We start from the raw sequence: 20,587 nt of genomic DNA, 5'->3' as shown, positions 1-20,587 counted from the left end.
AGCGTGTACAGAGAAGGGCAACAAGATTGGTGAGGGGAATGAAGGGATCCTCTTACCAAGAGAGGCTTAAGTTCTGCAAATTGCAGTGGCTGGAGACTAGGCACCTGCGCGGTGATCTGATTGAGGTCTATAAGGCCTTGAATGGGTTGAGCACGCTGAATTCTGATGGGATCCTCCCACTTGTTCAGAATACGAACCTACGGGGACATAAGTTCAAATTAAGAAAGGACAGATGTAGAATAGATGTGCGGAAATTTGCCTTTAGCCAGCGGGTGGTTAATTGCTGGAACAAACTTCCATCTGTCGTTGTGGAAGTTGATAGGTTAAATAAATTTAAGGAGGAACTGGACAGGCAATTGGAGGGTATGGTGTGATTTTTTTTTTTTTGGCTGATGCTGCATAAGCTCCTACACTTGCTTTCTTGCATCAAGTGCCACTACTACTACTACTATATCACAAAAAGGATTCTTCTGCTCCTATGTTTATCTTTGGTGACACTCCGATTTCTATGCAAAATGATATATCGCTTTTGGGGATTACCCTGACTTCTAATCCCTCTTGGCACAAGCACATTGCAAATATTGCTTCCTCTTCGTCTAAAAAACTTTGTTTTCTCTTTCGCTTTCGGCGTTACTTTTCTTCCAAACAGCTGTTCACTCTTTACAAATCGCAAATCTGCCCTACCATGGAATATTGTTCCCACATCTGGGGTGGTACCCACAAAACCTCTCTCAGGCTTCTTGATTCCGTTGAGAAGAGGGCAGTTAGGTTAATTAACGATTCATCTAACGGAGTCTTTCCACTCGCTGTCTCATAGACATACTGTTTCTGCTGCATGCCTCTTCAACAGATACTTTCAATGGCACTGTTCTTCTGAATTGGCCTCTATAATTCTTGCTCTCTCTTTCAAAATAGTTTGAACACATGGCAGCCAACGTTCATTTACTGTCCAACTTCCAACTCACAGAACCAACTTTTCATCTTCCTCGTTTATTCATTTAACTGCTGTTTTTGGAACAACCTTCCTTCGTATGTATTTCCTGAAAATTAGTCTAGACAGAAGTTCAAGTCTGATGTCAACAAATATCTTCTTTCGTCTTCTCAACCTCCAACCCAAGCACGGTACTATGTACTATCGGTTCCAATACCTCTTGTGTTTTGTGGTTTACAAAAAAAAAAAAAAAATTCTTATTAAAACTATAGAACTGAAATGGACTTGGGCAGGACAGATAGCTCAAAGGCACGATGACAGATGGACTAAGAAAATAAGAGAATGGTATCCAAGAGGAGTTAAAAGAAAACCTGGAAGAAAACAATGGAGATGGACAGATGAAATTCAAGGGTTTGTGGGTAGTAAATGGATGGGCATTGCACAAAACGAAAGAAACTGGAAAGTTGCTGGAGAGGCCTTGAGAATGGCTGATTATGATGTTATATGAAGCAGTACAACCCAGGATAGTAGAGAAAAACCATTTCAAGCAAAAACTATGCATTTCATGCATAGTTTTTGGGATGTACTGCTTCATTTGTTTAATGCAGACGTACCTATTTGAGCTCATCATAGCGACAGCAAAGAAGTATAGATAAGAGGGGATTAGAGCAGGATTTCAAAGGTTACTTAATATATTATAAAGTTTATTTTGATAAGTTTTTTTCCTGTAATAGTTTGATTTTTTTAATATTATTTAATTTTTTTAATATTATTTATTTATTTTAATATTATTTAATTATAAATATAATTTTTTGAAAGTTTCTTTTATTAATAATTAGTAAATTTTATAATGGTTATTACAAGATCCGCCTTGAACACTTTGTCAGAGGGTACCATGACTCATACGGAAATAACCGATGGTGATTTTCAGGTGAGTCATGATTTTATCCTTTGCAGAACCTGTGCCATGTATTCCAAGGTCGACCTAGTGGATAATCCTAGCTCACTTAGAGATTCTTTTCTTTGTCACTGTTGTAAGGAGTGCACCGATCTTAAGTTAAAATTTGGTGCATTGCGAAGAGAGCAAAGAGTGGGGATAAGGAATTCTTCACATATATCAATGCAAAGAGGAGAAGGACAAACAAGATCGGTCCCTTATGTAATGAGTGTGGGATAGTATTAGATACTCCAGCTGAAGTTGCAGATGAACTCAATGGTGCCTCGGTAGCCAGGTGGGCAGGAGCAGCAGTGCGTAGCACAGTCTTCTTGATTAGACTGGGGTTCGAGCCCATGACCACCAAATACGCAGGATGCGGAGAGGTCAAGGGATGACCACCGCATATCCCCAGAGCAATATGGCCTTAGTTGCTAATGCTCCTAAAAACCAAATAACATAACTAGTAGAAAGGGTGTTTTTGTTAATGAAATTAAAGTGGTTAGATGTCAGAAACAGAAGCTGCCGAGAATTAATCGAGGCACAGTTTCAGATTGCAAAATTTTTCTTTTACATGTAAAGAGTTCCTTCAGTATGTAAAACAGCATAAACAATTGTTAAAAAGAAAAAGGGCAAAATTTCAAAATAAGTACAATTAAAATATCAGACAATTTGAATTTTCTTGTATTTTTTAAAACTAATTTTATCAACAAAAATCTTCCTTTTTTTTAGCAAAAACTGACAACCCTAATTGATCCATTGAGGCTAATTATGAGAGCTTCACTAGTCTCGGGAGTGATTCCATTGGATAGGAAAAGTGCCAGTGTATCTCCAATACACAAGGGTGGTTCTAAGACTGAAGTGGGAAATTACCGGCTTGTCCAACTTCTGCAGTAGGAAAAATCATGGAGACAATGATCAAGGGTGGAATTCAGTATCATTTACATAAAAATGGAATTCTGAAGGATACTCAGCATGGTTTTTGTTTTGTAAAGGGAAAATCATGTTTAACTAATCTGGTTAGCTATTTTGACAGGATCACTCAAGAGCTGGGCTTAGGGAATAATTTTGACATTCTTTATTTGGATTTCAGCAAAGCATTTGACTCAATCCCACATGAGCAGTTACTTTATAAGCTGGAACAGGTTGGAATCACATGGAAAATCCTCAGGTGGATAGCTGGATGGCTTCAGGGTAGGAAGCAGAGGGTTGTGATAAATGGTTATTCCTCAGATTGGGTTGATGTAAGAAGTGGGGTTCCCCAAGGATCAGTATTAGGACCACTGTTGTTTTTGATTTTCATAAAGATATCGATGAAGGGATAGAGGGCTTGATGTCTAAATTTGCAAATGATGTAAAGATTGGTGGAGTAGTTAATGATCACTGCCAAGGAAAGCTTCTTCAGAATGACCTAGAGAGATTTCAGGGATGGTCAGAAAAATGGCAGCTATGCTTTAATCCAGCAAAGTGTAAGGTATTGCACCTGGGGAACAGTAACTCGAAAATAACTTATACCGTTGGTGGAGTTGAACTAAAGCTGGTTATGGAGGAAAGGGACTTGAGTTTTATGATACGGTCAGACATGAAGTTCTCAGAGCATTGTAGACATGTTGCAAGGAAGGTGTCCCCATGGTGTCCTATCAATGATTTATTGAACAATTACTAGTATAAATAAGGACATAATAATCCCATTATATAAGGCTATTGTTGGACCACACTTGGAATAACTGTGTTCAAGTATGGAGACTGCATCTAAAGAAAGACATTCTTTTTGAAAGAGTCCAAAGACAAGTAACTTGCCTGGTGAAATCACCAAAAGGGAGCCCATATGAGGAAAGACTTCAAATATGTGCACACTGGAGAGCTTGGAAACTAGGCACCTTAGAGGAGACTTGATTGTGGTGTTTAAGACTCTGAAAGGCATAAGTAAAATGAATGAGGGTGAAATTTTCACAGTTTTAAATGATTTTAGAACTAAGGCCATAATTTCCAGTTACAGAGGGAGATGTTTAGACTGAATTGCAGGAAGTTTTATTTTAGCCAGCGAGTTATGTATTACTGGAATAAGTTACCCACATGGGTGGTAGAGGCTGAAAGTTTGTGGAAATTCAAAGGTCAGCTGGATTATCTATGGGAGAAGGGAAATGCATAAGTTGTCTCTTTCCTTTTCTCCTATTAATTGTTATTATTTTTTAAATTTTATTCTTATTTTATTTTTTGTTTTTTTAATTTTATTTTATTATTTTTATTTTTTTTGCTGGTGCAGCATAAGCCGTAGGCTTCCTTGCGCCACGTGGCATTACTAATACTAATCTTCCCATCACACCTAGCAATTCTAATCTTGTCCAACTTACTGCCTTCCAATTCTTGAGGTCGCTATAATATACTATATATTTAATCTGATAATAGCCAGCATTTCCTTTCGTCATCTTCAATGCAGTATGTGTGGTCTATGCCACAGAGTCCACACTGACTTCTGCATGGTATGACAGTAAGATGCATCCTTGACCTTCAGCTTCTTATTTTATTCTATTTTTTTTCCGTTCATTTATTTTCTCCTTCCTTTTCCTATCTCTGCCTCTGTTGGGTCAGCCATGAAATATATGTCAGCATTCTATATATTTACCATCACATCTTACTCTACCTGGCTTCTATATACTCTCAAGCTGTAACTTCGATTCATTGTTTCCATCATGAAATATATGTGCCACATATATTTCATGTTAGAAACAGAGGACTTACTTCTTGCTGTATTTAGCATTAGCATTAGTAGAGGCATTTGATGCAAGAAAGCAAGCTTATGCAGCATCAGCCAAATAAAAAAAAAAAACCACTTCCACTTCACCCCTCTGTTCGTTCAAAATACCTGTCCAGCTGAGCCTTAAACTTATTTAGGCTATCAACTTCCACGACAAGGGATGGAAGTCTGTTCCACCAACCAACCACCCACTGGCTAAAGGCAAATTTCTGCAAGTCTATCCTACATCTGTCTTTCCTCAATTTGAATTTATGCCCTCTCAGGTGAATATTCTGAGCAAGAGGAAGAATCTCATCAGCATTGAGCATGCTCAAACCATTTAGGGCTTTATACACCTCTATCAGATCACCTCGCCGGTGCCTAGTCTCCAGACACTGTAATTTGCAAAACTTAAGCCTTTCTTCGTAAGAGCACCCCTTTCTTCCATTCACTAATCTTGTTGCCCTTCTCTGTACTCGTTCCAGCATCTCTACATCCTTCTAGAAATGAGGCCTCCAGACCTGTATACAGTACCCTAGGTGTGATCTGACCATTGCCTTATACAATGGAATAATCACCTCCTTATCCCTGCTAGAAAAATTCCTATATATCATCGACAATACACCATGAGCTACTCTTGCAGCCCGTCTGCACTGCTCAGAAAACTTCATATCTGCCTGCAAAACCACCCCCAGGTCCCTTTCATTCTCTACCACTGTCAGTGTAGTACCGCAGAGTTGAAACGTTGCTCTGGGGTTGCTGTTTCCCATATGTAGTACTTTACATTTGTCAATGTTAAACTTCATTTTTCACCTCTCAGCCCATCTGCTCAACCTTTCCAGATCCTGTTGCAGTAGCATAGTATCAGTAGTGTCCTTGACAACCCTGCCAACCTTCGTATCGTCTGCAAACTTGGACATTAAGCTTGATATACCATCATCAATATCATTTATAAATACACAAAACAATAATGGACCCAATACTGAACCCTGAGGGACTCCACTAATAACATTAGTCCACGATGAGCAGTGTCCATTGATTTTATTACCACTCTCTGTCTTCTCCACCTCAACCACCCCTTTATCCATAGCAGCAATTTGCCTCCAATGCCACACTGCTCCAATTTGTGCAGCAGTCTTCCATGTGCAACAGTATCAAAAGCCTTTCTAAGATTCAAGTATATAATATCAAAGTTATTCCCTGCATCCAGTTCATTTGTGACTGCATCATAGTATCCAATCAAATTGGTCAGGCAAGACTTCCCCTTAACAAAACCATGCTGTGTCTGAGCTATAACTGAAGTCTTGTCTAAATGATCCTGCAGTGCTTCTTTAACCAGTGCCTCCATTAATTTTCCTGGAACAGAAGTTAAACTAACAGGTCTATAATTACTTGTGTCAGCCTTTGATCCTCCTTTGTGAATTGGGGTCACATTTGCACATCTCCAGTCCATGGGGACTTCCCCTGAGTCCAAGGAAGCTCTCATAATTATGGCTAAGGGTTTGCTTACTTCCTTTGCTGCCTCCTTTAATATAACTGGATAGATCCCATCCACCCCAGGTGCCTTTCTTGGATTTATCTTCAACAATTTCTCCTCCACTTTACTCTCAGTTATTACAAGATTCTCTAGCTTACTGCCAGAGTTGAATACACCTCTGGCATTCCCCTTGCTGAATAACTCCTCTTGTGTGAATTTCGATGCAAAATATTCATTCAGTTTGTTAGCTACCTGAGCAGGATCATCAACAGTTGACCCATCGATATCAAGTGGACCAATCTGATTCATCCCCTTCCTGCTAGAGTTTACATAAGTAAAGAACTCTTTGCCGTTTTTCTTTGAATCCCTTGCCAAAGATTTCTTGTAATCTGCCTTCGCCTGCCTAACCTCCTTTGTAACTTGGTTACAGATCAACTTGTATCTATCATAGGCTTCTGTGTCACGTGTTAATTTGTATGTATCCCATGCATTTTTCTTCTCTGCCATATGTCTCATTAGTTCATCTGACATCCACTTAGGCCTAAACCTTGAACAATATTTCTTAGTTGGTATGTAAAGCCTAGTAGCTTCCAAGATAAGTTCTTTGAATGCTTCCCATTTTGAATTTGCTTTTGGTGACATCATCAGTTGGTCCCACTGTATAGAATTTAAATACTGTCTCAGTCCATCGTAGTCGCCTTTACAAAAGCAATTACCCTTCCCTTTATTCCTAATGGTAGTTACCTCTTTGAGTAAATCCCACTTCAGCACACTGTGGTCTCTGCCACCTAGTGGTTCATTTACCTGCAGATTCTTAATGCATGAAGAATCACTACTGATAATCAAATCAAGAGTATTACTCCCTCTAGTTGCCTCCCGAACATGCTGATGTAGAAAACAATCATCCAATAAATCCACAAAAGCCTTGCTAGTGTGTGAGTGACCAGCCCCCAAGTTCCAGTCAATATCTGGGAAATTAAAATCCTCCATTATAAGACTCTCTGATTTGCTGGCCCACTCTATTTCCCCGTACAGTTTCTTATTATACTCATCAGAATCATTAGGCCTATAGTACACTCATACTCTCAATTTTGATCTCCCAATGCTTATGACACACCAAACTGACTCGACACTGCACTGTCCAGCAATGTCGACTGGCTTCACTTCCTTGGATTTTATGCATTTCTTAACTAATAGCATAACCCCTCCTCCCTTCCTACCCTGTCTATCCTTTCTGTAGACACTGTACTCCCCAAATTCCAGTTCTGCATTCCTTATATCTGTGTGACACCACGTCTTTGAAATCCCCACAATATCCGCCTTTGATGTTTTGAGCAATACCTCAAATTCATCAAATTTATTTACTAAACTCCTAGCATTGGTGTACACGCAAGTATACATGCACCTGTTCTTTTTCTTAGCTACCCTAACACAACCTATGTTTTTATTTGTACCCCAATGATTCCCAGCAGTCTCTGAAATATCCTGCATCTTATTTTTTAAGCTGCGGCTCATTCCAATAGAAGCAGTGCAAGAATCACTTTCACCTCTGCCAGTGGCTACTGAGGCGCCTCCGTAGCCAGGTGGGAACGAGCAGCAGTGCGTAGCACACGCTTCTTGATTAGACCGGGGTTCGAGCCCGTCACCACCAAATACGGAGGATGCGGAAAGGTCAGGAATGACCACCGCATATTCACGGAGCAATATGGCCTTAGTTGCTAATGCTCCTAAAAACCAAATAACAACAACAACAACAACAGTGGCTACTGTTACTCTATTAGTCCTTGTATCCCCCCAATCTAGCAGTTTTCCGACCCACGTAACACTGCCTCGATAGCATCAGCAAACATTCTTGCACCCTTTCTATTTAAGTGTATCCCATCCTTGTAGAAGCAGTCTCTCCTGCTAACAAGTACAGACCAGGCTGAAAAAAATTCTACCCCTTGAGCCTTGCACAATCCTTCCAGGGCCGAATTGATCGACAGGGCTCTCATCATATACTCCCTCCTATCGTGTCTGGGCAGAATTGTAGACACTTTCAAATTCAACCCTCATTCACGGCTTTTTTTTCAACAGTGACCTGTACTTGTTAAGTAATTCCGCCGGTCTCCTACTCTTAATATCATTAGTGCCAACATGTACAACTATATCACCTTTTGTGCCCTTAAAAGATGATATCCGCTCTACAACGTCATCAACCTTTGTCCCTGGCAGACATACCCTGGTCCTGTTCCACCTGTCCTTTTTACAAAGCATGTTTCCCGTTTCCCTGACAATAGTCACCAACAACTACTAGTTCCTTTGGGACCAGCGCATTCTGCCTTGGGGGCTGCCGCTGTGTTGCGCGATGACCAAGTGCAAGCTCTGGCATTGGTGTGGGCAGCTGAGAGCTTGATGGGCTCCTCACTTTTAATCCTTTGAGGGCATCCACCCTGTCCTTCAAGCTCTCATATAGGCCCATAACAATGCTGAGTTGTCACCTGATTTCCTTACACTCCTTGCATCGCGCACACACAAAAACATCCCCCATGGCAGTATCATGTCCCATACCTGAGTGCTCCACAAACATCAAGCAAGTTGTGCATTTTAATAGGCTGTGATTCAGAGGGAAACTGCCCCCCTCAGTTCTCCCCTGAGCCAAAGCACTCCCATTAGCTTGAGCCTTTTGCTTTGCTGCTCTGGTCAGAGTCATGATTTCAATTTAATTTCAATAAAATTTCAATTTCAGTACAAAATTAAAACCCTAAACTTATATCTCAACACAGTTATAATGCTATATTTATGTTTCAGTATCGAGTGTTATCTATGAAATCCCTTTATATAACTTCCATATCAAGTTAAGTATTAATTATTTATTTTTTACTAATTATTTATGTTACATAACCCAAGTTGTTATATGTATAGTTAAAAGTACAATTTAATTGAAAATGAAGTTCAACAAGATTAATTATCTGATTAATTGACAATATTATGTACTATATTAAGCTTATGCTATGTATTTCGAGATATTTTGTATCGCGTGACAATGGCGGCAATTTACGAACGGTAAACGCGTGGATTTGATATACCCTTTCCGATACTAAGTAATACCTACAAAATCTCTATCTAAGTTACTTTAATCTAAGTATCGTAAATAAGAACATAAAACTACTCTAGAAAATAAGTTAATATGCCAATTTAAGCTAATAAAACCGAAAATAAATCAGAAAAAACTTCTCTGTTCCAGGAGCGGCAGAAATGTACGTCCGCACAGGCTAAGCTCGTTCTCGAACTCCAAGGCTGAGGGGAATGAAGGGATCCTCTTACCAAGAGAGGCTTAAGTTCTGCAAATTGCAGTGGCTGGAGACTAGGCACCTGCGCGGTGATCTGATCGAGGTATATAAGGCCTTGAATGGGTTGAGCACGCTGAATTCTGATGAGATACTTCCACTTGTTCAGATTACCAACCTAAGGGGCATAAATTCAAATTAAGAAAAGACAGATGTAGAATAGATGTGCGGAAATTTGCCATTAGCCAGCGGGTGGTTAATTGCTGGAACAAACTTCCATCTGTCGTTGTGGAAGTTGATAGGTTAAATAAATTTGAGGAGGAACTGGACAGGCATTTGGAGGGAATGGTGTGATTTTTTTTTTTTTTTTTTTTTTTTGGCTGATGCTGCATAAGTTCATTCAGTTGCTTTCTTGCATCACATGCCACTACTACTACTACTACAACATTGAACAAGAAGAATTAAGTGACTTGATCAGAGACTTGGGCTTATCCAAAGAGAAGGCTGAATTACTCGGATCCAGACTACAAAAGTGGAACTTAACTCAGCAAAGGTACAAACATTGCAATATACTGTAAGCAAAATGAAGAGTTTTCAAGATATTTTGCAATGGAAAACAACATGTGTGTCTGCAAAGACGTCGTTGGTCTTATGTATGAACTGAATATTGATCACAATACCTCTGAATGGCATTTGTTCATTGATGCGTCAAAGCTAAGTTTGAAAGCAGTATTGCTTCATAATGGAAATACTTTACCATCAATTCAAATTCCTCTTGTTCATGCTGTTGCCCTGAAAGAAACTTATGATTGGATGTCCCAGATTCTTGCTACTATACATTACAATTACTATGGTTGGAATATTTGTGGTGAACTCAAAGTGATTGGACTGCTTGTTGGGTTGCAAGGTGGTTTTACTAAATACTGTTGTTTCTTGTGTTTGTGGGATAGTCGTGTAACAGCCAAACACTACGTCGTACAACAAGAGAGATGAATATATTCCCAGTAAAAGCAATGTAAAGTATTTTCTATTGGTTGAACCACAAAAGGTTTTTCTTCTCCCTTTACATATCAAGCTTTGACTGATTAAGAATTTCAATAAGGCATTGGATAAAGAAAGCAGAGGATTCGCATATTTACTGAAAATATTTCCAAATTTATCTCATGCAAGGCTGAAGTAAGGAATTTTCATAGGCCCTTAAATAAGAAAGCTCCTAAAAGATGAAGAATTTCAAAGAAACCTGAATGATGTTGAACTGGCTGCATGGAGATCCTTCAAGGCTGTGGTACATGGATTCCTTGGAAAGAGAGAAGAAGAGAACTATGAGCAACTGGTGACAAAGTTTCTGAAATGTTACAAGAATGTGGGGTGCCGAATGTCATTGAAAATGCATTTCTTTCATTCCCATCTGGATTTCTTTCCTGAAAACTTAGCAGATGTCAGTGATGAACAGGGAGAGTGCTTCCACCGGGACGTATCTGCAATGGAAAAAACAATACCAAGGTTGCTGGGACTCTGCCATGATGGGAGATTACTGTTGGATCCTTAAATGGGAAAGCAATCTGGAGTATAAAAGGAAATCATTGAGTGGGAAACATGTCTAAGTAACATATATTGTGTGTAATAATTACAGCCATGTATGCTGATATTGTATAAAAATAAGGAATTTAAAAAATGCTTGTGTTTTTTTGATGTCGACGTGACAGAAGTAAAAGATTGATAATTTCATAATCAGGACATTAATTTTGTTCAGAATAACCAACTTTCATTCCAGAGGTACGATGAAAAAAACTTTTGTCTGGTATTGTAATTAATTCCTAAAGAATTAAGAACTGCAATACAAAATTTCTGTATTTCTTTGAATTTTTTCTTCTATTTAGTGCTCAAAGTGGAAATTAAATTTAACTAACATGTTTTCTAAGTTGCTTTCATTTTTTGTAAATATCAAAATTAATAGTTTTAATAATTTGCAAATAAAGAAATATACATGATGAAAACTTTAGTGAAGCTCATCTTGTTGTTAGAATAGCACAGAAATATTTCATACCAGGAATAGATGAAAAAGAATAGCACCACTTTTTTTAAATAATATTTCAAATTTTTTTTTCTTTAATAGTTTTTCTTACCTTTACCATTATATATGTATTATGAATCATAATTATCATTATATTTATTCTTCCAGACTAGAAGATGTTCTCTAATAAATTTCAGGTAACATACTAGGTCTCTTTTCTCAAGTTTAAAATTGAGACGTTGTTGTAGCTGCACTAGAAGTTTACCATTGGTTTGAAATGTTCCCTACATTTTTTAACATATCTGAGATTCTGATTATTTTATATATATATGTTTTTTTTTGGCTTTAAATACACTTTAAAAAGTTAAAGAAAAATTTTAATTATTTTAGCATTGGCAATTATTTTATTTCTTTTTCCCTTATTTTATCTATTTCAGATGACACCAGTTGCATATTTAAGTCTAATTGAGCAAATATTAGAAGCATTGCGTAATAAAAGTGATGGAAACTATTCTCATCACCAGAAGCGGGTTGTTCGGTGAGTCTTTTTTTCTTGCTTACAGAGCATTCCTTTTATCTGAGAAACTAGTCATTATTATTATTAATATTAATAAAATGAGAGGAAACTTACGTGGCATCAACCTTTAAAAAAAATTCTGTATAATTGTGATAAGGTGGTAATATACATAGTATAAAAACCTATGTAGATATATTATCTATGTATATTTCATTAATTGTGTAAGGAATGTTTATTGCAACCATGAATATATTTTCAGGTGCCAAGCCTATACACTGTACAAATTGGAGCAGGTGTGGCATTAAGGGAAAGGAGAGTGGTTATTAATGGATATTGCTCTTTGTAGACTAATGTTATTAGTGGAGCTTTCAGGGTTCAATGTTGCAGTTCAAGAATAGGAAGCAGCAGTGTGTGTGTGTGGGGGGGTACTATAGGGGAGGCTAGTGGAGAATGAAAAAGATGGGGTAATTCTGGAGTTCTCTGAGCAGTGTAAATGGGCTGATAGACAGCTCATGGGGTTTTGTCAATGACATACAGGAATTTTGCCAGCAGGAATATGAAGATAGTTATCCTGTTGTACAGGGCAATTGTTAGGCCTCATCTTGAGTACTGCCTACAGGTCTGGATGCCTCATTTTAGGAAGGATGTAGAGCTGTTGGAATGGGTGCAGAGAAGAGCAATGAGATTGGTGAGGGGGAACAGAAAGGTGCTGTTACCAGAAAAATATTTGGTTCTAAAAATTGCAACATCTGGAGACTAGATGCTGAGGAGATCTGTTTGTTAAAATCTTTGAATGAATTTATTCAGCTAAATGCTGATAGTATCCTTCCTTGTGCTCAGATTACACACAACAGGATATAAATTTAAATTGAGGAAGGAATAGTTTGGAATGGATAGATATTTTCCGTCAGCAAGCAGGTTGATTTTTGGAACAAACATTCATTTATTATTGTGGAAGTGAGTAGTTTGAATAAATTCAAAGAAGAACAAAATAATATGTGCAGTTCTTCCTTGAATTTATTCAAAATATTATGTAGAATGCCATCATAAAAAATTATACCAACTGAGGGATGTGGTTCAAGATTTAGGATGTCAGATGAACTGATGAGACTATTGACAAAGAAGAAAAATCCACGGGATGATTATAAGTTAGCATGGGAGATTGGATTCTACAGCAAGTACTAACTTGTCTGCAGTAATCTCAATAATCTCAACATTATTCAAGTTTTGATAACTTGAATAAAGTAAAAATTTTCCTGTGTTTGTTGGTTTGCAATATATTTTTAAATGTATATTATTGTTACTCTTGTTAGCTTAAAGTTAAGAAAATTTATAGATTTCTCTCCCAGTTTCTCCTCCTCTAAAGTGAATTTAAGTCTCACGTGAATTTTGTTTAAAGAATCCATGAGATTAATTACAATATCTTTATGAAAAGTAACAAGGATATCATCTAGATACCGACCATAAAATGTTAAACTGGGAATATATATAAGGATTTAAATGTAATTATTCAATATTGTTAAGATAAATTTCTGCGACAAGGCCACTCAAGCTAAGTCCCATCGGAAGTCCAAAAATTTGTCTGTAGATGTTCGATTGAAAATCAATGTAATTGGTTTAAATGAGAAATCTGATTAAATAAAATATTTCAGTTTTTGGTAACTTGGTTTTATTCAACATTATGGAATCACAGTTAATCAAATCCCATAATGTATCGAGCAAATAATTAACATCTATAATGAGACAACATCTGGGGAAAACAGTTTATCATCATTATCTAACTTTTTGTCTTTTAATTTATTAAAAAGTGACTGAATTTTAAAATAAGATGTAAAAGTTTTATAATATTATATAAATATGATGCAAGAGATGCAAAGGCCGAATTTTTGTAGGAGACAGTAGGTCTATTCGGATAACCTGTTTTATGCAACTTGATTTGTCCAAACAGGGTAGGTACATTATTGGTTCTAGCTTTTAGATTCTTTAATGTAGCCATTGTAATATAGTCTTTCTTCCTGTATTCAATTAGAGTGTTATTATACTGTTTTATCAAGTTGTCGAACGTACTTCTATTTTCCATTTGAGGTTGAGTTGTGGCAGTGGTTTTCAACCTTTTTTAAATAACGGTACCCCTAAGTAATTTATTTTATTTTGCGGCACCCTACTCAATTTTCTGCCTGTTAGATCCAATTCTCTGTGTGTGTGTGTGTGTGTGTGTGTGTGTGTGTGTGTGTGTGTGTGTGTGTGTGTGTGTGTGTGTGTGTGTGTACAATATTAAAAAATATATATGTTATATGATATTTATTAATATTATTATAAAAATTACATTTTCATAATACAAATTATATATATATATATACAGTATATAATTTTATTCTTTACAGAGAGGTACTAAGTAAACATCAATTATAGATCACCACAAAATGAAAAAGATACTGTATACCTTTTTATAATGAAATAAACATAAATTAAAAAATAATAAGTTTAAGTAACTTAAACCCAAATTACGTGGCACCCCTGGAATGTTGTTGCGGCACCCTGGTTGAAAACCACTGAGTTATCGGATATGATATCATTTAATTTCTCAATATAATCCTTCCTGTTTAAGACAACCACAGTGTCCTCTTTATCTACTCTTTGTATTACAATATTATCATTTTTTCTTAATTTTTGTAAACTGATCCTTTTTTCTTTAGATAGTTTGGGTATATTAGGGTCACGACTTCCGAAAAAACAAACAGTAATTGAATTTAAGGAGATTTGTTTGAACCGTGGATAAATTGTATGAGGATAAATTTACGACACTGAGGTTTGAATTATTACCCTGCCTATCTGTATTATTAAATATAATGTCATTATGTGGTATAGTTAATTCCATTACATAATTTTGAGTGTTTCTACTACTATCTCCCTCCCCTCCTAGATAATGTATCATTTCATCTCTACTATAGAAGTGTGTTTTACCCTCCGTTCATGCAACATATCTATTATTAGCCAGAAATAAACAGTGTATTTTGTTTCTGTGTCTAGTATTTATCTTGTTTACTCTAAAGTGAATTTAAGTCTCGTATGTTAATAATAATTAACATCTACATCTCTAATGCAGATGATAATTATTCGCTCTATATATCATGGGATTTGATTAACTGTGATTCCATAATGTTGAATAAAACCAAGTTATATAAAACTTATATAAACAGGTGCATCTGAACTTTCCTTTCATGCCATCCATGAGAACCATGTTTTTCTTTTTAATGAGGCAAGAGTAATTAATACACAACATGAATATACAAAGCTCTTAATAGCCGAAACACTCGATGAAGTTAAACCCTAACTCTATAAAAGTACATAGACCATACACTATTTCGGACTCGTGGACGCACATGTGTAAATAGCACTATTTACATTGGTTAACAAAAATAATCTCATCACAGAGTGATAATTTTAATTGAATCTTATTATATAAGCGAGTGGATATTGTTAAGTGTGTCACTTTACTTCTTGTGAGCATGGATCATACCAAAATAACCTAGTCCCTTATAAAGAAGTTTAGTCAAAAATATTTTAAGTAATTTTTAAGTAATTTTGACAATTGTCTTCGGTTTCCAGTCTGATATTGCTAGTTGGTTTAGTTTTGGATGAGTTGATGTACATCTGCTATGCTTTGCTCTTCCTTTTGGCAGTCAGTAGATAATGGAAATTGAATACAAGATTAGTTTTTAAGAAACTCGTATATATTAACAATGGTTTTAAAGCATAATATATTGTGTTATAAATTTAGCCCTTTCACATAATCTATTAATTGGAGCAATTTGATGTGAGCGTCAGGCTGAAAAATTTTCCTATCAAAAGGTATGAGTAAAATCTTTATAATTTTCAAATAGTACTTAAGTAGGAAGGATTGAGCTTCATTGCTCTTATATTTTGAAATCTTAGATTTTGACACTGTACTTCACAAAAGACTGCTGTACAAAATGGAGTGTGTGGCATTAAGGGTAAGTTACTGTTATGGATAAATGGTTGGCAGAAAACAGAGGGAGTTTTATAAATGGACACTGCTCTTCTTGGACTTAGTGGTAGAACCTTTATTGTTTACAGTATTTATTAAAGATATTGGTGAAAGCATATCAAGCTTATTGTCTAAGTTTGCAAAAGTTGTTAGAATGGTTAATGGCAGGAATCAAGTCATACTATTGCAGCAAACCCTAGATTAATTAGGCAGACAGGTTGTGAAGTGGCAGTGAGGTTTAATAGGTTTGGTGAATGCAAGATACTGCATATGAGCAGCAGTAATCCCAGAATAGCATACCACCTAGGTGGTATGCTATCCTTGAAGTATTGAAGAATGAAAGAAACCTAGGGATTAGTAGTGTCTGACATGAAGTTCTCTGAGCAGTTCTGACAGTTTGCTTGAATGCCGGTACAGCTGATAGAGTTTCTGTGAATCACATACCAGAATTTTGCCAGCAGGGAAGAGGAATTGATTATCCAATTGTATAAGGCAATGATTAGGTCACATCTGAATATATACAGGTCTGGAAGCCTCATTTTAATAAAAATGTAGATCTTTTAGAATGGGTGGAGAAATGCCATCATAAAAAAAAAAAAGAGAGGGAAATTTTTTTTTTATATATACAAAAAAATTGTACCACTTTCAAACTAAAAACTTGCTAGGAGACCTGAATGAAGTGTTTAAGGTGTTAAAATGGTTTGATTAAACTTAATAATGATGCTATTCTTACTTTTTCTCAGACAAGCATATAAGGAGATATAAACTTTAATTGAAAATGAATAACTGCAGGATAGATGTAAGAAAATTTGCTTTCAGCCTGAGAGTAATTGATTGTTGGAACAAACTGCCATCTGGTGTGGAAGTATGTAGTTCGAATAAATTTAAGAAAAAATTAGATGTGTGAGAAGAATTAGAAAGGATGGACAGATAAGGTGAATAGTGGTTATTTTTGGCTGGTCTGTATAAGCTTACTAACTTGTCATTTACCAGTACTAATAATGTAAGATGGAACATCCTTTTCCATTCTATTGCAATGGTTTCCCATTTGTCGGGAGTGCCACCCTCACTTGGTAAGGGTGCAACCAGTTATTATGACAGAGTTTAACAAACATGGTTGCCATGGCAACTAAGAAATCCAGCTTGGGAGATTAGTATTTTCCAGGTCAGCCTAACATTTGATTTGTGTTGCTTCAGTTTGTTGGTAGGTTAATATATCATTTATAATGAATTTAACATATAGATAGAAGTTAGTCTCGTGAAAAAATCTAAAAGCTTTAATTTTCATTTTATTTAACAAACTGGCCAATATCAAGCATGAGGTAGTGACTGGATCTTGAACTTATTTGTTGAGGCTTGATATAATATTTGATAAAATGGCTCCTAAAATTATGAAAAGTCAGGAAAAATATTTGTTTCTTACCTTGTCTTGGAATATGATATCTCACATTTGAAGTGCCTTCGTTTTACAAAATCATGGTTCACTGAAATAATGGACTTTGAATCTCCTGTTTTATTAAATTTTATTTGAACTATGTGCTTTAACAAAGTGATTCATTAAAATAAAAATCAAATTTCATTCATAGGCAGTTAGCAGAAAAGCATTCCAAGATTTCAAAGGAATTGCCACCAGATTCCTCCAGTGGTGGTCTACATACTGATAATCCTACTTCTTCATACAAAGAAGGAGATGTTGGAGGTATTTATTTAAGTTTAATGTATTATACTGTTTTAATATATTATATTATGTTATTTTATATATGCATTTTATATTCTTCATTAAAAATGTATTTGTTAGTTTTGAGAAAGTTTCAATAAAAAAAAAAGGTAACTGTTCGTTTTAAATTTGTTTATGAAATTTTTTTAATGTTCTTTTAGGGATTTAATGTTGTATTTTAATGGGGGTCTTGATGTGCATTTTTTTTTTTTTTAGTGATTTGTTTTCATATCACTGTTCATTACCTGGGAAATAATACATGACACAAAAATATAACTATAACCAGCTGTAAGGTACTTTGTTTTTCAGTATAGTCACCCCAATGTTATATATTTATTCAAATGGTATTCAAGGCTTGAAGTTCCTTTCCTAAAGAAGCCATTATATTTTACCCTATACATGGCACTTATAACCACATAGTCATCAAGGGAAATGTAAATCTTTCAGAGTTTTTAGATTTGGGAAAGGATAGAAATCATTCAGAGCTACATCAGGTTAATATGGTGGTTAAGATTGAGGGTATGATTTCAAAGCTTGCATCGTGATATATCCCACCTTGGGCATGCACCCAAGCTGGAATGTGTTTAGTGATGCCTGATGCAACAGCACAGCTTTTTTTTGGCATTCATCATCTTTTTTTTTTTTTTTTTTTTTCTCTTCCCAAAATTTAGTAATAATAGATGCATAATTCTCCCCTCTGGGAGTATATAATATTTCCAGAGAGAAGGGCAACCCCTAGCACCCCACAAATTTGTGGCTATAACAACAGGTGTACTGAAGTCCCCCCATCCAATTTATCCATACGTTTCATATCTTTTGTGTTTCAAATGTAGAAGGAAAAATTCATAAAAAAAAATAGTAATTTTAATGTTATTTAGTGGTTCCAGCAATAACTCCAGTTTTCCATACGTCTACCGATGCTCTCTCTCGTCACTTTCATCTCATTTATATTTGATAACACTCACAGTTTGATTGTAGTAATCACATTGTACATTTAAAAAAGTGTTTCTTTTCTTATTTATTTAAAAAAAAAAAAAAAAAATATATATATATATATATATATATATATATATATATATATATACACACACACACAGGGTGATTCACTACCAGTGCGACAAACTTGCAGGAGGTGTAGGGGCACAAAGACGAATCGGAATCACATAGCATTGCAGGGTCCGAAATGCTTTCGTCATGCTGTAGAAGACGTTGAACGGGAGGTCGCGTGAACAGCGATCCCGCTGGAAGTCAACATTTGTGAACCGGTTCCCGAGGCAGTAGGATGGACGAGTATTCAAACGTTGAACTGGCCGACGTGCACCTCGCGTATGGAGCTGTGGACTGTAACAGGCTTTCCGCTCTGCGCTTGTACAAGGAACGTTTCCCGCACAGGCGTGCTGCTCATCATATGATTTTCACACGTGTGCACAGAAGGTTACGTGAGACTGGTTGTTTCTGGAGAAGTACCATGAATCGAGAGCGAATGACTAGGATGCCAGACAATGAGGAGAATGTCCTGCGTCTTGCAGAAGGCAATCCGAGTACGAGTACTCGAGCGATAGGCCAACGATTGGGTATTTCCCAATCCACTGTATGGAGGACCAAATGATTTCATACCATCTGCAACGCGTCCAATCATTGGAGCCTGCGGATTATCCACTCCGAGGACTTTTGCTACTTGGTTTCTTCAACAGAAACAGTTCGCAAATGCTGACTTCCAGCGGGATCGCGACCTCCCGTTCAACATCCTCTACCGTATGACGAAGGCATTTCAGACCCTGCAATGCTATGTGATTCCGATTCGTCTTTGTGCCCCCTACACCTCCTGCAAGTTTGTCGCACTGGTAATGAATCACCCTGTATATATATATATATATATATATATAGACAAAAACACACGAGACAAAAATACGAGGTAATTGTCCAGTCATCCGTCCAGAGACCAACTGTGGTACAGGTTTGCAACCCTGAACAGCTCAAGCACTACTTTATTCACCTCCATTCCAATTACTTTTTGCTGTTCTTTTTACTACATTTTATTTCTTGTGATCAATTAGGTTGGCCGAAAGCAATATCGAGATGCTATTTCTCTACTATCACTCTTGTTAGTTTTTGTTTCTCCCTCTGCTGGCTTTTTGCCTCATCTGTTTAATTGCTCACTTCCCCGTCACATGGGTACAGTTCCTGTTTATGAATTCACACCTTCCCTTCCCCACAGGGCCTCTTCAACTGACATATATACACTGCACGTGAACACTCGGCTCTCTCCTTTGGTCACCATTGTCTTTCAACGTCTTCCGGTCCATACAGACAGTAAGTTTTCTTGTTTTGATCCCCATCTCTTTGATTTCTTTGATTTTATATTTCATTCTTCTTTTCACACAGGATTCCATCGGCATAAACTTATTTATTTATTATTATTATTTTTTATTTATATATATATTTTTAAGTTTATTTATTCTTTTATTCTTCCTTCTGGTCTCTGTTGGGTTGGCTATGATGTATACGTATACTTTTTATGTGTACATCATAACAGAAACAGAGACCTGGCTTATTGCAGTGGCTCCTACGATTTGCACTCCTGACCCCCAGTCGAAGTAGTTAAAGTCCTAGGACCCACAGCTTTAGGTACTTACAATAATTATGCTTATATTTGCATTTTATTTCAGGTAATTTGTTTTTTAGCATAAAGGTTCTCTCAATTCTTCCATGGTTATTACACCTGATAGCCCAACTCCCCTACCAAATACACAAATACACTGATATTTACCTTTTTGTCTATTTTAAATATATATATATATATTGCTATAGGGTGTTGCCTGCATGTCTTGGTATACACCAAGGCATACAGGCAACACCCTATAGCAAGGCAGGCATTTGAGGTGCTAAGTCTTTAAACCTTGAGTTTGCAAAGGGCCAGTGTGAGGTCGTACACTCATCTGATGGTGTAAGGTGGGGTGATATCACCTCTATTCTTCAACT

The 20,587-nt window shown here is 36.5% G+C and overlaps 1 protein-coding gene across 3 annotated transcripts in view; it reads left to right on the top strand.

Moving 5' to 3' along the window:
• Positions 1 to 20,587, top strand: part of LOC150089714 (NCK-interacting protein with SH3 domain) — a 167,728-nt gene that overhangs the window by 11,748 nt on the left and 135,393 nt on the right. For all 3 annotated transcript variants that reach the window (XM_090368755.1, XM_090368754.1, XM_090368753.1), the window contains exons 2-3: positions 11,800 to 11,900; positions 17,475 to 17,587. In XM_090368755.1, coding sequence (XP_090224881.1) covers positions 11,800 to 11,900; positions 17,475 to 17,587 — 214 coding nt within the window. The remainder of the gene's footprint in view (positions 1 to 11,799; positions 11,901 to 17,474; positions 17,588 to 20,587) is intronic.

The sequence above is a fragment of the Mastigoproctus giganteus genome, chromosome 2, assembly GCF_048544385.1.
Source record: "Mastigoproctus giganteus isolate SK-2022 chromosome 2, ASM4854438v1, whole genome shotgun sequence".
NCBI lineage: Eukaryota > Metazoa > Arthropoda > Arachnida > Uropygi > Thelyphonidae > Mastigoproctus > Mastigoproctus giganteus.
This window is presented reverse-complemented; position numbering and strand designations above follow the sequence as displayed.